This window comes from Lithobates pipiens, unplaced genomic scaffold, assembly GCF_037356315.1.
Source record: "Lithobates pipiens isolate NorthernLeopardFrog02 unplaced genomic scaffold, aLitPip1_a1.2 Scaffold_13, whole genome shotgun sequence".
In the NCBI taxonomy this organism is placed as follows: Eukaryota; Metazoa; Chordata; class Amphibia; order Anura; family Ranidae; genus Lithobates; species Lithobates pipiens.
Genome location: NW_027507718.1, coordinates 465897913 through 465916815, shown reverse-complemented (window position 1 = coordinate 465916815; position 18903 = coordinate 465897913). Strand labels below are relative to the sequence as shown.

Genomic DNA, 18903 nt, shown 5'->3' with positions numbered 1-18903 from the left:
TGTATTCCAATAACCTCTGCTACTTTCTAATACTCATGCGGAGTATTTACTTCATACATGGGTTACTGGAATGTGCTGCTATGTCGCTTTTATAATGGGTGTGTATGTATATGAACTGTTTGGAATATGTAATTATATCCTTATTTTTATGTATTCATGAACTGTACTTTATTCATTTGTGTGTATATATTTAATGGCTTTGCTATATATTTCATACTGAGTCCATTTTTTTATCCTCTTTATGACAAATAAACAATTGCTAAGCCATCTATATGCGCATTATCCTATTTGGTTGCCACCTGCCTCACACAAAGTGCCATCTTTCTATGTTCGATTACAGGACACTGGATCTTAATTTTAGATGGCCGGGGTGTCCAAAAGAAGGATGGGCAACAAAGCAACAAATGCTAACAGGCCCACAAAAACAAATTAACATCTACCCACAGCAGGCCTGGACTGGGGCAAAAAATAGGCCCGGGCATTTTAGACTGAGCAGCCAACTTTTCCAGGGACTGGGGAGAAGAGATGTCAGTAGACATTCGCAGGGGTTGCTGGTTTGGGTCCTCCACATTGTAATGTGCAGGGACACTATGATATAAAGGGGACTGTAATGATTACAGTGCCCCCTTACAGTGCAGTTCTCTTTATATTACAGTGTCCCAGTCCTATTGTGGCCATACAATGCTAGTACTGTCTGTCTCCTATTGTGACCACACTGCCCAGTGACACTGACCTGCTCTGTCTGGTGGTCCTGGACAGCATGGTGCTCTCTTTCTGGTCGTGTGGTAAAGCGTAGCTCTCTGGTGGTGTGGGTACAGCATGGCTCTCTCCCTCTGGTGGTGCGGTGCAGCATGGCTCTCTCTCTCTGGTCATGCTGTACAGCGTGGCTCTCGCTCTCTGGTGGTGTGGTAGAACGTGACTCTCTCTCTTTCTGCTGGTGCGGGAACAGCGTGGCTCTCTCTCTCTCTGGTGTGGGAACAGTGTGGCTCTCTCTCTCTGGTGATGTGGTGCAGCGTGGCTTTCTGGTGGTGCGGTGCAGCACGGCTCTCTCTCTGGTGGTGCAGTACAGCGTGGCTCTCTCTCTCTCTGATGGTGTGGTACAGCATGGCTCGCTCTCTCTGGTGGTACAGGTACAATGTGGCTCTCTCTGGTGGTGTGGATACAGCGTGGCGCTCTGGTGGTGTGGATACAGCACTGCACTCTGGTGGTGCAGGTACAGCATGGCTCTCATGGCTTTCTCTGGTGGTGCGGGTAGAGTGTGGCACTCATGGCTCTCTCTGGTGGCGTGGGTACAGCATGGTGCAGAGGGCTCTCTCTGGTGGTGCAGGTAGAGAGTGGCACTCAGGGCTCTCTCTGGTCGTGCGTGTACAGCATGGCTCTCTGGTGATGCAGGTAAAGCATGCCTCTCTGGTGGTTAGGGTACAGCGTGGCTCTCATGGCTCTCTGGTGGTTCGGGTACAGCGTGGTACTCTAGTGGTGTGGGTACAGCGTGGCTCTCATGTATCTCTGGTGGTGCGGGTACAGCATGACTCTCATGGCTCTCTGATGTTGTGGGTACAGCGTGGCTCTCATGGCTCTCTGGTGGTGCGAGTCCAATCTCTGGGACTACATTTCCCATGATGCTCCACTAGTTTTTTTCAGATTGGCCCTCCGGTGTGGCCAACTGGGAGGGAAGAAGAACAAGCAGGAAGCTTTCTTCTCTCCTGCCCTGTGCTGCCGACATGAGAAAGGGGGAGGGGGGACATCCTGACAGCGGCCCAGAGGAGAAGGAGCAGTCCGTAGGGGCCAAGAGCGGAACTGTCAGCATAGCTCTGAGAGACACACAGCTCAGCCCACGCAGCCGCTAGTTTTGCCGGAGAAGGCACAAGTAGGTAAATAAGCGATGTACGCTCATGGTACCATATTCTAATTTTTTAACAGTTTATTTTGAAAATCAATAAAAAAAACATTCCATATGCAAACATTAAATATTACATGTTTCCGGTTATATCCCCTATATGTTGTACCCTTACATGGCATCGGATATGTGCATCCGACAGGGTACATAGGTTGACAGTGGTGACCTATGAATCTGTGCTTTAGAGGTGGGTATGCATGCTCCCTCCATCTTTATGGACACTGTCAGTTGAAATGTGCTTAGGTAGGTAACATGAGAATGACCCAATGGGTTAAATGGAGCCTATATATTATATAATTGATAGAGTATGGGTGATGACTAGCCTTTTTTTTATCTATAATCTATAATAACAAAAACCTTTGATATACACTTTATTACAAAGGTAATTAAAGGGACGCCTGCCTTTACATGCACATGAACTTTAATGACATCCCAGTCTTAGTCCATAGGGTTCAATATTGAGTTGGCCCACCCTTTGCAGCTTTAACAGCTTTAACCTTTCTGCGAAGGCTGTCCACAAGGTTTAGGAGTGTGTCTATGGGAATGTTGCCCATTCTTTCACAAGCACATTTGTGAGGTCAGACACTGATGTGAACAAGAAAGCCTGGCTCGCAGTCTCTACTCTAAATTATCCCAAAGATGTTCTATGGGGGTTAATGTCAGGACTCTGTGCAGGCCAGTCAAGTTCATCCACCCCAAACTCACTCATCCATGTCCTTATGGACTTTGTGCACTGGTCCAAATCATTTGGTGGAGGGGGAATTATGGTGTGGGGTTGTTTTTCAGGGGTTGGGCTTGGCCCCTTAGTTCCAGTGAAGGGAACTCTTAAGGTGTCAGCATACCAAGACATTTTGGACAATTTCATGCTTCCAAATTTGTGGGAACAGTTTGGGGACAGTCCCTTCCTGTTCCAATATGATTGTGCACAAATAAGATCCATAAAGACATGGGTGAGTGAGTTTGGGGTGAAGAAACTTGACTGGCCTGCACAGAGTCCTGACCTCAACCCAATAGGACACCTTTGGGATCAATTAGAATGGATATTCTGACCCAGGCCTTCTTGTCCACATCAGTGCCTGGCCTCACAAATGCACTTCTGGAAGAATGGTAAATCATTCCCACAGACACACTCTTAAATATTGTGACAGCCTTCCCAGAAGAGTTGAAGCTGTTATAGCTGCAAAGGGTAGGCCAACTCAATATTGAACCCTACAGACAAAGACTGGTATGCCATTAAAGTTCATGCATGTGTAAAGGCAGGCTTCCCATTACTTTTGGTAATATAGTATATTTTTCAGCAGTGGGCGGGGTTGAGTCCCAGAGTAGTGATTGCGCAGCACACCAATACTGTGTACTGTACTATATTTTGGATAGAAGTAACTTAGGAATACATTCATCTGATATTTCCTCTCAAATTTTGGCCAGCAAAAGATTGAGAGCATGTTCTAAATTTTTCGGTCAGAAAAAAGTTCCTATCCGAAAATCCGTTCATGTGTATGCAATTCCGAAGGGCAAAAACTCACGCATGCTCAGATTCAACTACGAGATGGAAGCTATTGGCTACTGGCTATGGAACTTCCTTTTTCTAGTCCCATCGTATATGTTGTATGTCACTGCATTCTTGACGGTTGGAATTTAGTGTGACCGCGTGTACGCAAGACAGCTTGAGCGAAATCCCGTCGGAATTCCATCAGAGCTTTTTCCGACCAAAGTTTTGATCGTGTATATACGGCATTACTCCGCTGAACTATCTGCAAATGCACATGGTTCCCTCAGTCTTTGTATGAAGTGGGGGGACTTCCTAGGGTGGAATATTCTACCCTTCCACCAGGCAAAGTAGACACTGCAGGTGTAATGGTAGACTTTGCGAGAAGTTGAATTCCTACCTTTTAGGAGCATAGTGATGACTGAAATTGAGAGACCCCTTTCCCTTAGGCCTTAAGCTACAACAGCCAAGCCTTTTAAGCCAGAGACCAAGAAACAGGATGGTGAAGTAGCCCTTGTGACAGAAGATCTGGTCAACCTTGGAAGGCCCACAGAGTACCACATCAGGTGAGTATGAGGATCATTGAAACACCCTCTATCTCTATCCTGCAAAGCAGATGAGAAAGGAGCTTAATGCCCTGTACACACGGTCGGACTTTCCAATGACAAAATCTGTTGGATTTTTTCAGACGGATTGTGGCCCAAACTCTACCACACGCGGTCACACAAATTTTTCGTAAAATCCGATCATTCTGAACGCGGTGCCGTAGAACACGTACGACAGGACTATAAACGGGCCAGTAGCCAATAGCTTTCCTCTCGTAATTTATTCTGAGCATGCAAGGCACTTTGTCCGTGGGAATTGTTTATACACGAACGAAATTTAAACGATCGGATTTTGTTGTCAGAAAATTTTAGATCCAGCTCTCAAACTTTGTGTGCCAGAAATTCCAACGGAAAAAGTCTGATGGAGCCCACACACGATCAGATTTTCCGACAACACGATCCGATCGCACATTTTCCATCAGAAAGTCTGACCGTGTGTACAGGGCATTAGTGGAGGAAAAGCATAGGTCAAGTTGAACTGATCCCATGTAGCTACCAGGGCATCCACTGTGAAAGACTGAGGATCCCTGGTACCAGTGACAAACATGTCCAGGTTGCTGTTGAATCTGGACACCAGAAAATCCATGTCTAGTGCCCCCCCACCTGTGACAAAGGTCTGGAAACACCTGTGGGTGGAGAAAACATTCCCCTGGAACCCTACGCTGATGAGAAAGTTTACCTGCTAATTTTATATGGTTGAAATGTGCACTGCAGACAAGGTTGGAAATTAAAGTTCGGCCCATTTTAGAATGATATCTGCTTCCCCTTGAGCTGCACGACTTCTTGTTCCCCACTAGTGATTGGCATAAGTCACAGGGTGAAATTTGGTCAGGTGGTTTCTTAGAAGAGTGGGACAACTGAATTGCCCTGAATTGCAGGATGTTGATTGGGAGCCGGGTTTCCACTGACGACCATGTCCCCTGTACAAGGGAGTCTCCAGAATAGCCTGACAGATGGAAATCCACCACGCTGAGGCAAGACTAGTTCCACTGGTCATGCAAATGGTATGATCAAGAAACTAGTTCTGTTTGTCCCACACAACCAAAACATTGAGTTGCAATAATCTGGAGTGAAACTGGGTATATGGTACTGCCTCAAAGAAGGCTACCTTTAGGTCCAAAATCCTCATGCAAAAGCAGATGGTGAAATAAGGTCTGAACCTAGAAGCAGAGGCCCACGATTTTGCTGGACGGAGGGAGGAAAACCTTGGACTGGATCATATCCTGAATTAGGTCCAGATACTTCATGTGGTGGGAAAGAACCAAAATGCGATCTATAAATGGATGACATAGACCTGTCATTCAATCGCTTGTCCTCTATTCATAGATCACTTTCCAATGATAGAAGCTATAGTCCGGGTATCATGAATTGAGGAAGGGATGGGAATGAGAGGGTATAGCTAGCACTCTTGTTAAGTGCATGTCAGAGGCACAGCCACATTGTTATTAGTGAAGGAAAATCCCAAATTTTGAGTGATCAGAGGGGAAATCTTCCAGTGTGGACACTAGTTCTGGTGACCCTGATGACCACCAGAAATTTCACAAACTTTGGAGGGATGTCCTTACAAGTACTGTTGTTGGTATGGGACACAGAAAAAAAACCTTTCTTGGGGTTATAATCCTTCTGTATTCTATCTAAAATAAAAAAAAAGTTTTGCCCTCAGTTCTCTTTAAAAAAAAAGGTTGATATACACTCATCAGCACATGTAAAATACTGGACTCTACTTGATGCATGCTCCAAACGTATATATGAAAAGGGTATAAGTGGCCTGGTTGTATCTGACAGGGTAATTTCCAAATTAGAAATTTAAACCCAATAAACAGTCATCACAAATAACTTTGGATGAGTAATGGAGTTTTCAATTTTCTAAAACGTATGCAAAAATGATTATAAGGAAAATTGGTATGTATTGTATTATCTTAACTTACCCTTCTGGGGATCTATTGTAGACACATTGTTTGATACCATAACAACACAAAGTAAAAAGTAAAAAAATAATAAATTTAAACAGAAATGTCTGGAAAAAAAACAGCTGTAATTTAATAAAGGTAGAAATAATGTGGTTTTGGAGTGTGCATTGGCTTGGACTTAGAGCAGAGGTGCTCCAAGTCTTGCACTACCCTAGTAATGGCCCTGAATACAGACTGAACTAATAGAATCAGAAATCTATTGTATTAGGTACAAATAGGATTCCATATTGTTGAGAAAAGAAGTCAAGCGCCAATGCATCCTAAAAAAATATTATCCAGTTATTCTGTATTCAAAACGATTCCATATAATCCAAAATCTTCCATCAGGAACAAGACAACAGGAAATGAACAATGAGTCCGATATACCAAGACATGAATAATTTTAATTGAAAATGTAGATGACAGTTCAGTGGTGAATGGTCACAGTAATTGTTTCCGTTTCTTTGAATAATCTCCATAATTGCTTTTAATGATGGCACAAATGTCTTTCATACCTTGCTAAGCCTTATCAGGCCTGAAACTCATTACACACACATCTGAACTTATAATAAGTTCCCTATAACTCGACATGAAGTTTAATGAGATCAGGAGAGTGCGAGGTTTAGACTTGCAACCGAGTGAATCGATGATTGACAGAACAATGTAAGAGCGAATTTGACACGTAGATATAATGAGACATTTTATCTGTACTTTGAGGTATTCTAAATCCACCAATATTTACCTAGTTACACATAAGTTAAAGAACAACTCTGGGCTAAACAATAACTTTTAATAAGTTAAAAGCAACTACTGTATATAACATGTAAGATAGTTGATACCTTCACATAGGTGATACCTTCAATCACACTTCCAAGATAAAATGATAAAATGCTTTCCATCTACATCTGCTTTCTTTAAAGCACTACAAAACCCACCAAAGTGTAACTAAATCCAGAAACAAAAAAAACAAAAAATAAATAAATAAATATAAATATATATATATATATATATATATATATATATATATATATATATATTTATGGTCTGGAGCCCTCTGACCGATACGTATAAGGATGACAAACAAGGTTAACATAAACTCCCTTCCCAGAAATAGACCTGAAAGTGTGCCCTGGTCTAACGTACGGTATACCAAAATAAGGGGGCATACCCTAGATAGAGAAATGGGTATAAATGAGATAAATATGAAATGGAGTGAAATGAGTACTCTCATGAGGAGTATAATGCCTGAGAAATGCCCTAAAAAGGGGATGGGTGGGTGGGTATCACGCACCGGAACCGACGAGGAAGGCAGGCGAACGGGCTAGTTATATACCCCACCGGGCTCCTCCCATAATTCCAGGCCACCATACTGGCCTTTCTATTTATGGTCTGGAGCCCTCTGACCGATACGTATAAGGATGACAAACAAGGTTAACATAAACTCCCTTCCCAGAAATAGACCTGAAAGTGTGCCCTGGTCTAACGTACGGTATACCAAAATAAGGGGGCAAAAACATTCAGGTAGGGGTTATATTTATTGTTTCAAGTTTGAGACTGGGTGAGCTTAACAAAGGCCTGGGCCATCTCCACTTGCGGGTTGGGTATGTAACGGGTGAAACAGGTGGACTTCCATCTGCCCAACTTCTTGATAACATGGTCCGGGACCCCTTGGCGGGAGGCGGTTGAAGCTGCTCCGATACGGAAAGAATGTCCGGAGTAGTGATTAGGATTGAGGTGAAGGATGCCCAGAAGTATCCTGACATGTTCCATAAACTGGGCAGCGTTCAGTGGTTTAGTGTGAAATGGCAGAAGCGGGCCAGACCCTGGTTGACCGTCCAGAAGGTTTAACAAGCGGGTGAGAATGGCGACCAGGCACCAGCGGTTGTTGGTCTTATAGAAATGTATGTCAGTACCCGAGCCAAGCTGCTGCGTCTTGGAGACTAAGTGTAGAATATAATGATCTTCGTATCGGATCAGGTGGTGCTTGCACAGCATGCGTGCTGAGGGGCCGTTACAAGTAAACTCGCCTGGCCGTAAGAAGCCGTAGAAGGCCAGGTGTATGGCTGCTTGCAAGACGATACTTATGCGGAGACCAAAAGGTGAAGTGGCCAGAATATCTGACATATCTCTAAAAACGTCTCCTGTAATAGGCAGCCGTTTGGTGCGGGCCACTGGCTGGCGCTTCTGGATGCCGCGCATAAGAGCTCGTACGGCGTGATAAGAAAATAAGGAAGGTTCAGTAGGGTCCTGGAGGGACGAGAAATGTTGTACACCAGCCAGATATAGCCGGATTGTGTTAAAGGACAACGCCAACTTCGAGTGGCAGTGGGAAATGAAGCCTAGGACTTGCTTGACACGGGACGTCTCTGTGCTGTGACACGTCATGAAGCGATTAAAGGCCCTCCAGGCCGATTGATAGGCTTTGAGGGTATTGCGTGAAAGGGAGTGCTCGATGAGTTGGGTCGCCGCTAGGAGGTGTGGTGCTAATCCAGGGTCAGCTGAGACCAGTCCGGGATAGCTGCTGATGTTGGTCCAGCTCCGGGTACCTGATCAAAAAAAGAAACAAAGTTAAAGCGGGAGAGGGCGTCCGCTGCCTGATTGAATTTACCTGGGATGAAGGAACAATGGATATTGAACTGAAATGATAAAGAAAGCTGGACCAGTCGGCGAAGGAAGGACATAATTGCTAGAGAGTTGGATCTGCCTTTATTAATGATCTCCGCAGTGGCTAAATTATCTGTAGAAAAGGTCACCGTTTGCCCCGACCAACTGCGGCCCCATGTGTGAGCTGCAGCTACGATAGGGTACAACTCAAAGAGGGAGGACGTCTCGGTGAAGCCAGGAATAGCCAGTATCTGGGGAGGCCAGGGAGCTGCGAGCCACAGATGGCCAAAAATAGCCGCAAAGCCTGTGGAGGCCGCTGCGTCGGTCACCACCTGGGGTGAGAGAGAAGACACAGAGGGAATGAACAGGGACACGCCATTCCAAGAGGATAGGAACTCCTCCCACATAGCAAGGTCTGCTATCGCCACGGGATCCAGGCTGAGGACTTGCTCCGGGTCCTGTGAGAGGGATAGTAAGACTAATAGGCGTGACACGAATGCGCGACCCTGAGGGATGATGCGCATAGCGAAATTCAGCATGCCGAGTAGGTACTGTAGCTGTCTTTTGGTGCAAGTTCTGGCACGGGTGAAGTCCCTCAGGACCATCCTGATGCGGGCCAGTTTATCCAGGGGGAGGCTGGCCTGCATAGTGTTGGTGTCTAGGCTGACCCCGAGAAAGGTGATGGTCTGCATCGGACCGTCCACCTTGTGCTCGGCAATGGGGACGTTGAGGTTGCTGAAGACCGCCCTCAACTTATGCAGATCTCCTGGAGGTGAGCCGGGTGGCTCGATCAGCAGGAAGTCATCCAGATAGTGTATGACTCCCCGACACTGGGCTACGTGTAGCAGGATCCACGTGAGAGTCTGAGCGAAAGTATCGAAGAGCCAGGGGCTGCTCTTGGACCCGAATGTAAGTTTGGTGGCAAAATAGTACCGCTCCTTCCACTTGATGCCATGCCAGCACCAGAGAGATGGGTGGATGGGAAGGAGCTTGAAGGCGTCCGAGATGTCGGCCTTGGAGAGCCAGGTTCCTGTGCCTGTTTTGAGAATGGCCTGGATGGCCGTGTCTACAGATGTATACTTGAGGGAGAACTCCTCTGAGGGGATAAGGGAATTAAGACTGGGGACAGAAGAGGAATGAGGCGCTGACAAATCGTACACCAATCTGAGTTTATTAGAGAACTTGCCCTTGACAAGCCCAATAGGGCTGACTCTCCAGGTGTTGAATGGGGGCTGTGTGAAGGGGCCTATGATGAAGTCTCGGTCTAACTCTGACTGTAGTAGTTGGTCAACGGCTCGTTCGTCCAAAGCTGCTGACCGCAGGTTCTGGCATTCGTGCGTGAGGTGAGGGAGAGAAATTAGTCCAGTGTGAAAGCCTTGAGTGAAGCCCTGAACAAGGTAGACGGATAGTGAGGGGGTAGGATGATCGGTGAGGTAGATGCTGAGCCACGAGACGTTGACCCGGCCTAGTCAAAATTTCTTAACCGGTTTGACCTCACACATGATCCTGGGATGAGCCCTATGACACTGTGTGCATACGTGGAGCAGCCTGCACTGACTGAAATTGCATGAGCCGCTATTGAAATTGTTGCAGATTGCTGCGCCCCCCATGGTCTTGATCGGGCGCCCAAATTTATCCGTCTGCGGCAGGCGTGCCGGCGCTTGTGAGCCCTGAGCGGTACCTGAGGTAGAAGGACCGTCTGAGGGCGGGGCTGCCACTGAGCTAGCGCACCAAGTCGCGGTGTGAGTAGCCGATTGGCAAATCGCACAAAGAGGAGACCGTAGCCCCGCAAAGTGGCGGCAGAATAGTTCTGTATCCATGACGCTCCAATCAGTAGGCGTCTGGAACTGGACAAGCCTGGGGGCCGCTTTGGCGGAGAAGGAGCGGTGGTAGTCGTAAAATGAAAACCCGCCGTATTTATAACCTAGATCTACTACCACATGGAGGTAGCGATCCAGCTCCTCCCTCCTGCCAGGGGAGACTGAGCAGATGATGTCCCTCATCATGCCGAAGGCCAGTGTAAATTCGGTGACAGAAAGCTTCCTGTCCAGCCTGGGGTCTTTGGTCTTGAGGACCACCGACACGTCCCCCCATGTATAAGCCTTGTTTTCTGCCAGTTCATGAATGGAGATGAGAAGCGAAGCCAGATTGACGTCCTTGCCCTCTAAGATGTCCTTCCTGATGCTAGCTGATACCAGATGAGAGGGGTACACCACTGATGTACGCTCGGTGGTACCTGCGAGAGGGTTAGTCACTGCCTGGGATGCTGGTACTGGAGGAGACACGGGCGGGCGGGTCTCGAGAAAGGCCACCCGATTCTGGACCTCTGACATAGAGGTCGTCAGGGAAGATACCAAGGTATGGAGCTGCGAAATAGAAGAGGCGATAGAGCCCAGTGAGGCCTGCTGGGTACTAGCCTCAGCCGCCGCTGGGGGAGGAAAGAGGAGCCTGAACAGCTCGGCTTTCCTGGCTGTTGCCGGAAAGGGTACGCCTCTGCGCCTAAGCTCAGCTGTCATCCTAGGAATGGTTCATGCTCTGAGGGACCGTTGGCTGCCACTCTCTGAGACTAGAGATGGAGACAATGGGGCAGTGAGGTCCTCGCTGTCAGCCCGAGACATGGTGGCGTAATCCAGGCCTGGCGAGCCTTATTGGTCCTTGGGTTCGGGTTTTCTCTTACGCGGAACCTATATGAGAGTGACATGGATTACAAGACACGTTGGAGATCCTGAAAAAGCATGTATGCTTAACAAGAAGGATGCTTCCGCTCATGAGCGTTTCCTCCCAGAAGACGTTTTTCTTTTTTTTTTTTTTTTCTTACCTAAGGAGGCACCGTCCCACCAGGTGCAGGGTGGACCTACTGAAAACTCGACTGACCTGAGGAGATGAAGGTGAAGTTTGAGAGTTCTATACCTGAACAGAAATGCTAGCCAAAATAGTGATTTCATGGAGGTGAGATTTTTTATTTTTTTTTGGCAGGTATGAACCTTTGAAGCAATTTAGAGTGAAATGAGGTCGGTGAGGCAGGCCCCCGGTAGGAATCCAAAGCTTGAAAAATCAACTGGACTTGAACCGGGAAGCGATATGACCGTGAAATGAGTGAATCCGCCATGACAGATGTCCGGATCGCCATGCCGCCATCTTGCGACCGAGCACGAAACGGATTCTGGAGCATGTACTGAAAATGAGGCCTGTCCTAGGGCACGCCGAGACGAATTTGGTGCACGGATGTGACTATTCGTACCGGAGCGTGATAGGTGAGATGAAATGATACCCATGACAAAGACAAGAATCAGAGGATGTGCCCATGAATGAAACAAACGAATCCTGTCTTTGGAGCATGTACTGAAATGAGGCGTGACAGCTGGGCACACCGGAACAAATCGGTGCATCAATAAATGCAACAGGATTTGAATCGGAGCGTGATAAGTGACAGAAAATTATATGCCATGACAGAGACAAGAATCAACGACTGGACAAATGGTTACAACAAAGAATCCTTCTCTGGAGCATGTACTGAAATGAGGCGTAGCAGCTGGGCACGCCGGAACGAATCGGTGCATTAATGCATGCGACAGGATTCGAATCGGAGCGTAATAAGTGACAGAAATGGTATGCCATGACAAAGACTAGAATCAGAGATTGTGCCTGAACCTGCGAGTGACTCAGTCTCTGGAGCATGTACAGAAATGAGGCCGAATAACTAGGCACTCCGAAGCGAATCGGTGCATCGGGGATGCGACAGGATTCGCACCGGGGCGTGGTGAGTGACAGAAATGAAATGAATCGATCTGATATCAAAAAGATTGAAATGATGCGAAGTGACATGAAATGATCTAAATAATTCGAACGGAATGAAATGATCGAAATTACTCAATATGTATGAAATGAAACGTATTTGGAACGGTCGGACCGGTTTACCATTTGAAAGGACACGACATTCGAAATGATCCGGACTGCTAGAATTAACGTAATGAGCAGTCGGCTGCGGTATCGGAGTGCTTTCGACCGATTTGAATATTTAAGTAATGATTGGGAAGTCGTTCGGCTCGACCTGACGTGCCTACGAAATGAAGTGCCCGATGTGGCACGACCGACGCGTCTCGAAAGGAAATAACAACTTTCCTTCGCAATAAACAAGAGTAGTGACATGAGGTAACGAGTACGAGTGACACGGTTTAAAACATTCGAGAAATGAAAGGTGAGAGGTTCGTGAGTTCAGGATATCGTGTTTGAGTGACATTGTAACACATGAAATGAGAATATGGGTGCCGAAGCCCTACCTGCGACAGCCGGCCCAGACGCGTTGTACGACAACGGCAATTTCTTTGAGTATTGCGACACTCGGACGGAAAACACACGAACGCCAACGATAAGACGACTGACAACACGGACACAATCAAGACAAACACGGGGACTCACGAACACAACTCGCTACGTTTGGTCTCAACAGTCGGCCCTTGATTTCTGACGTATCAGATATCGCGCACCGGAACCGACGAGGAAGGCAGGCGAACGGGCTAGTTATATACCCCACTGGGCTCCTCCCATAATTCCAGGCCACCATACTGGCCTTTCTATATATATATATATATAGTAGCTTACCAAACATTGGATGTGATTGCTGCATTAATGTTTTTACTTTTTTCTCTCTGTTTTCATTTGGTGATCAGCTTCTAATTGGACAAGGTAGAGAGTATGACATCACTTCCCCGCCTTTCCATCTCATTCAATCAGATAATGCTTTGCATTCAATCATGAAATGCAAAGCATTCTCTGAATGGCACCTATGCGGAGCAGCCAACCTTCTGTGTTCAGAATGCAGTAGGGTAGCCGCTTAGCACAGGAGCCAGAAGCAAGTGGAGATCACTGGAGTAGTGGTGTCTACTGTGATTTCCAGCTTCCAGGGCCATCTGCCAGGTATATCCATAGTTACATTGGTCCAAGCTGGGTCATTGTGACTATGTATAAAATATCCTTATGCTGTGTACACACGACCGGACTTTCCGGCTGACTAGGTCCGACGGTCTTCCCAACGGACTTTCAGCGGACTTCCAATGGACTTTCCGAACTAATGGACTTGGCCACACACAATCACACCAAAGTCTCATGGATTCGACCGTGATGACGTACGATCGGACTAGAATAAGAAAGTTCATAGCCAGTAGCCAATTTAGCGTACAGACAAATGGATTTTCCGACCGGACTCGATTTGAAACATGTTCTAAATCTAAAGCCCATCTGATTTTTCAACAGCAAAGGTCCGATGAAGCCCACACATGGTCGAATTGTCAGACAGATTTGTTCCATCGGACCTTTGCTGTTTTCGAAAAGTCTGGCCGTGTGTACATGGCATTAGCCTTTTTACTTATTCTGCTAATATTCTAAACTAGATTAGTACCAGAAAAACAAGATTATGTTAAATGCAAAGAGGAAATTCTGGCAGGGATGTGTTGCTTTAGGCGCCAACTCTTCTTTGTCTCCAGGCCCCCGACATAGAAAGCTTTATATATTTATTAATCAATCCTTCTTGCTTAGTTAATTTGGCATTCAAAGTTAACACACTGCATCATGAATATGGCTATTGTATACCTTTAAATAATAATAATAGTACTAATAATAATGATAATAATAATAAAAATCATACCCTGTCCCACGAATAGGTTTCAGGGATGGGCAGGTGATCAACACGAGCTGAGCGTACTTTCATTATTTTATGAACTTCAGAAGTCAGATCAGGAAAATTTCTATTAAGATCAATGTTCTGAGATGTCATTCTTCCATTTGTCCACCCATTGTATCCAGCACCCTGGAAGAGAAATACATTGCAACGGATTACAAACCACCTGAAAAGTATTCCGATTGGTCAGCACATGTTCTTTCCATAAGGATTGTGCTTTTCTTTTATTATAGCCTTCATGTTCCCAAATAAAGATTGTTAAAGATGAACTTAAAACACATTAGTAAAGATTGCCTTTTAATAAAGTGACATAATAATAAAAAAAAAAATTGTAATGTAATTTAAATACAGCTATGAAGGGAACTCAAATCTAAGTTTATATTTGTTTGCTGTGTTCATACTGCATAAAGCCTAGTACACACAATCAGAAAATTTAACAAAAAATACCACTTTTGAAGCAATCGTACGATAATCTGATCATTAGTACACAGCTTACAAGAGCGGATCACGTCAGTTTGTCCGAAATTAAAAATAAGGTACAAACATGAACATTTTCTCATACAATACCAGATCGTACGATTTTCATTCAATCAGTACAGTTTTTGTAAGAAAATACAATACAAATAGAAAGCAATATGTTACATCACTTCTGAAATTTTATTTTGTCATACGAGAATTTTCATAACTTTAGCAACCTCTTCATTTATGATATGAGACTAGCATGCAGGAAAAAAAAAATGGACCTCTTCTAATGTGATTGGTGATTCCAACTCCTCCTGCTCAGCAGCTGTCAGATTCGGCATACCACTTGATGCTAGATTTTCCTCCATCTTTGCCTGGTCTAGAACTGCCAAGTTCAAGTTGTAAAGTGAGGAGTAGAAATCGCCAAATGCCTCTGAAATCTGTCCAGGTAGTTGCACTTTCTCTCCAATCTCTCTCCTGATTACTGGTATGTATGTCCTTGAGTGTATTTCACGTTGCGCTCTCGCCAATTGTTTTCCACATTTGTTACCTGACTCATAACTACACTTCCGTCCTATCTGTATTGCCATTTTGGCTTTATACTGTAGTAAGTCTGTCACTTAACAGCGTGTATGTATTAATTCTCATTTTACTTCTATTGTCTGAGCCTGTTTATGACAGGCCTCTAATTGTTGTATTTTTGCTAGGAACTTTGTTAGTTTGGCTTCTCTTTCCTTCTTGATCCTCAAACCATGTTTAATTAATACTCCCCGTATTACCGCTTTATGTATTTCCCAAATTATTCCTGGGGAGCTTTCTGGACTCTTGTTTTCCTGAAAAAAGTATTTTATCTCTTTCCGGACATCTTCTATCACTATAGGATCCTGAAGAAGACTTTCATTCAGTTTCCACATCATCAGGGTTAAATTACTTCTTTCTAGGAGGTTGTACTTTAGAAAAATTGGAGCATGGTCTAACCAAGTAATTGAACCAATAGAAGCTTCTCTAACTGAAGATAATTGTTTATGTGGAATAAAGAATAAATCTATCCGAGAATACACTCTATACGGGTTCGAAAAGAAAGAGTAATCCTTTTCCTTAGGATGCAATATCCTACATATATCTACCAGTCTTGCATCACCTATTGCTTTAGAGATCCCTTTCCTTATTTTCAGCGACACTGATGATGTCCCTGAAGAGGTATCTTCACTGGGAATAGGGGGAGCATTAAGATCTCCTCCCATGATCAACTGTCCCTCCGTGAACTCCTAAAGTTTTCCTAATGTTTTTTTTTTCTTGCTGTACATTGGGGGCATAATATGTTGCTAATGTCACTCCAACCCCCCCCCCCCCAATAGTTCCCTTGATAAACAAGTACCTCCCATTTACATCTGTCAAGGAGTCCCCAAAATTCCACGCTACTTTATTTGATATCATTATGGTTACCCCCTTAGTTTTAAGCTCCAGGTTATTTGCATGGTACACCGATGGATAGTTTTTATTTCTTAACAGAGGAAGGTTTTTTCCCTGAAATGTGTTGCTTGGATGAATGCTATATCTATCTGTAACCTCTTTAGATCTTGAAATAACATTTGTCTTTTTTCTGGGATGTTTAATCCCTTTACGTTAAAAGACAAAGACATTCACCACATCTCCTCGTTACCCCCCCCCCCCCTCTCCCTCCCATACCCCCCCTCTAACTGTTTATTCCTGTATATTTCTCCTCTTTATTTCAGGGGGGACCCTATCATATCTCTAGATTTCATTTAAATTACAATATATTCTTCATTTCCTTTCATTTTCAGTAATCCATTATAATCCGTTGTTATCTTTCATGATACAATATCTTTAAAATACATGACAAATGTTCCTTATTTATTATTCCTCATTTGTTCAGATTTGTTCAGGAGGGGGAATTATAACTTACGAACCCACCCCCCAACTCAATCTCGTAACAGTGTTTATATATTTATTTATAATTAGTGATTGTGTTTGTGATTTCCCCCCGCAAAAAAGGGAAATGGTGATATAATATTCCCAATTAAGTGTTATATTAATCGTGTTTGATTACCGTTCCCCCTACACCCCTCATACACCCACGTATTCCCTACCCCCTCCCGCCCACCCTTCCGCTCCCCCCTTCCCCCCCCCCCCCCCCCCTATGTCTATCCTTTCTCTTATACCCCTCGATCCCACTCCAAACCACTCTTGTGCTATCAATCTATTTCACTCCAATTTATCTCACTCTTCTTCTTTCCTCCCTCCCTTAATTAGCTTATTCTCCTATTACCCCCCCCCCCCCCTTACTTCTGTATTTTTTAAAAAAAAGAAAGAAAAAAGAAAAAAAGGGAAAAGAAAAGATGTATATGTTTATATATATCTGCTAGGGGATCTCTATCCCCTTCTAATCTCTCTCTTATGTGATAGTGTCTAAACCCCTCAACACAAAACCCCCACGAGAAGAGGGTAGATTCACAAGGGCCAGCTCCCCCCCCTCCTTTATCCTATTGTCCATATTTCATAGTCCATATTCTATAATCCTTGTTCATTATTCTTTCTCATCCTCCTCCAGGTTATATAATTCTTACAGCCCCCCCCCCCCCCCCCCGCCTTTTATTTTATTCTCTTTCATTCCACCCCTTTCATTCCTTCCTACTATTCAATTCTATAATTCCCTTTCTTCCTTTCTCCTTTTTCTTCTCCTTCTTTCTTCTCTGTTCTGTTCTTATTCTACTTCTCTCATGTATCTCTCTTTGCATCCATTCTTCTCATTCAACCATTCTCATCTCTTATTCTCTCTTACTTATCTCGTACCATCCATAATCTACATCAACATCTTCTCTCCTCCATCCCATTCCTACTTCTAGATCCTCACACCTCAATCACTATTCACCCAATTCTGTTTCTAATCATATCTCCTCTAACAGTAGTCAATTTGTTGATTTCACCGATACATTGTTAAAAAAAAAAAAACATTCCAGTCAATTAATTAATTCCTTGACTCAGTCCACTTATACATCAAGAAAACTGGGCATAGCCCAGGACAACCAAGAGGAAATGATCTTGAAGAGATAGATTTCCTATTGGTTCAGTGGGAATAGGGACTATTGCGGTATCAAAAATTAGTGTAAGACAAACATTAAAACACAATTACATTTTATTATAATTTGATCCATAAGAGATAATACAAAGACATTGCTGTAGCAGAACCACATTATAAATCCAATCACAGGACCCAATTGGTTCAAATTCTAAACAATTAAATATTTAGATATTTTACGGAGATGCAGAGATGACGCATAAATCCGACCGGTTTCGCGGTACTAAGAACACCGCTTCCTCAGGGAACGTCACTTTTACAAATCTAGTATGAGAAATATATATATAAATATGCAGCAATGCCATATACAGTGTCAGTACAGTTTTTTATAAGAGAAAAGATAACAATAACAGTAGTATTTAATAAGCGATACATCAAATTTACATTAAAAACGCAGTGTTGGATCATGACTCACCCCTGGAACTCCCAACCCACAGCAAGCAAGCGACCTATTGCGAGACACCCTCAAAACAGGGTGCCCCCCCTCCGGGCGGACATGGGGGGCAAAGTAGAGAGGCTCTACACAGCACGTATAAGGACTGAAAGAAAGGGGGATGTAATAGTCTATTTAAATAATGTCCAGTGAACAAAGATATATATGTATCAAGGACCATGGGTTGATAAAATAGTATGAAAGAATAAATATAGAAGTAAACAGATAAGATCTTTTATACCAACAACAAGCACCCAGTGGGCCATGGTCACTACAGTAGTGTGCGCCTCAAAAGATCGCTATTATTAAGGCAAAAGAAAAACATACCCTCAATAGAGTGGATAGTTAAGTCAAATACTTCTAAGATGTCACCAGGTATGGTATGTAAGAGATGTCCACAGTTTCAATTACAAGTCTTTTTCTGATTCAGAATAGAAAATAAATGTAATCAATCAATGACAAATCATTAAAAACGGCCAGGAAGAGACTTGTACACATAACTGGAACATATGTGAGGTCAAAATAAGAGGACAGTACCTGGAGCTTGAAGGTCCTACGTGTTGCTCGTCTCCACACAGGCAGCGCTCTGACGATTTGAATCTCGAGCGCGCCCTTTAAGCCCCCGACCCGGAAGTAGTCAGAGCGCAGTGGTGCGCTCTTTAATGCTGTCCCCGTGTCACGGCGCATGCG

General features: G+C 44.4%; 1 protein-coding gene across 1 annotated transcript in view; it reads right to left on the bottom strand.

Annotated features, from left to right (window-relative positions):
• The window catches only part of CPZ (carboxypeptidase Z), a 170238-nt gene that overhangs the window by 75680 nt on the left and 75655 nt on the right, over window positions 1-18903 (bottom strand). The window contains exon 6 of the mRNA XM_077477857.1: window positions 14186-14347. Coding sequence (XP_077333983.1) covers window positions 14186-14347 — 162 coding nt within the window. The remainder of the gene's footprint in view (window positions 1-14185; window positions 14348-18903) is intronic.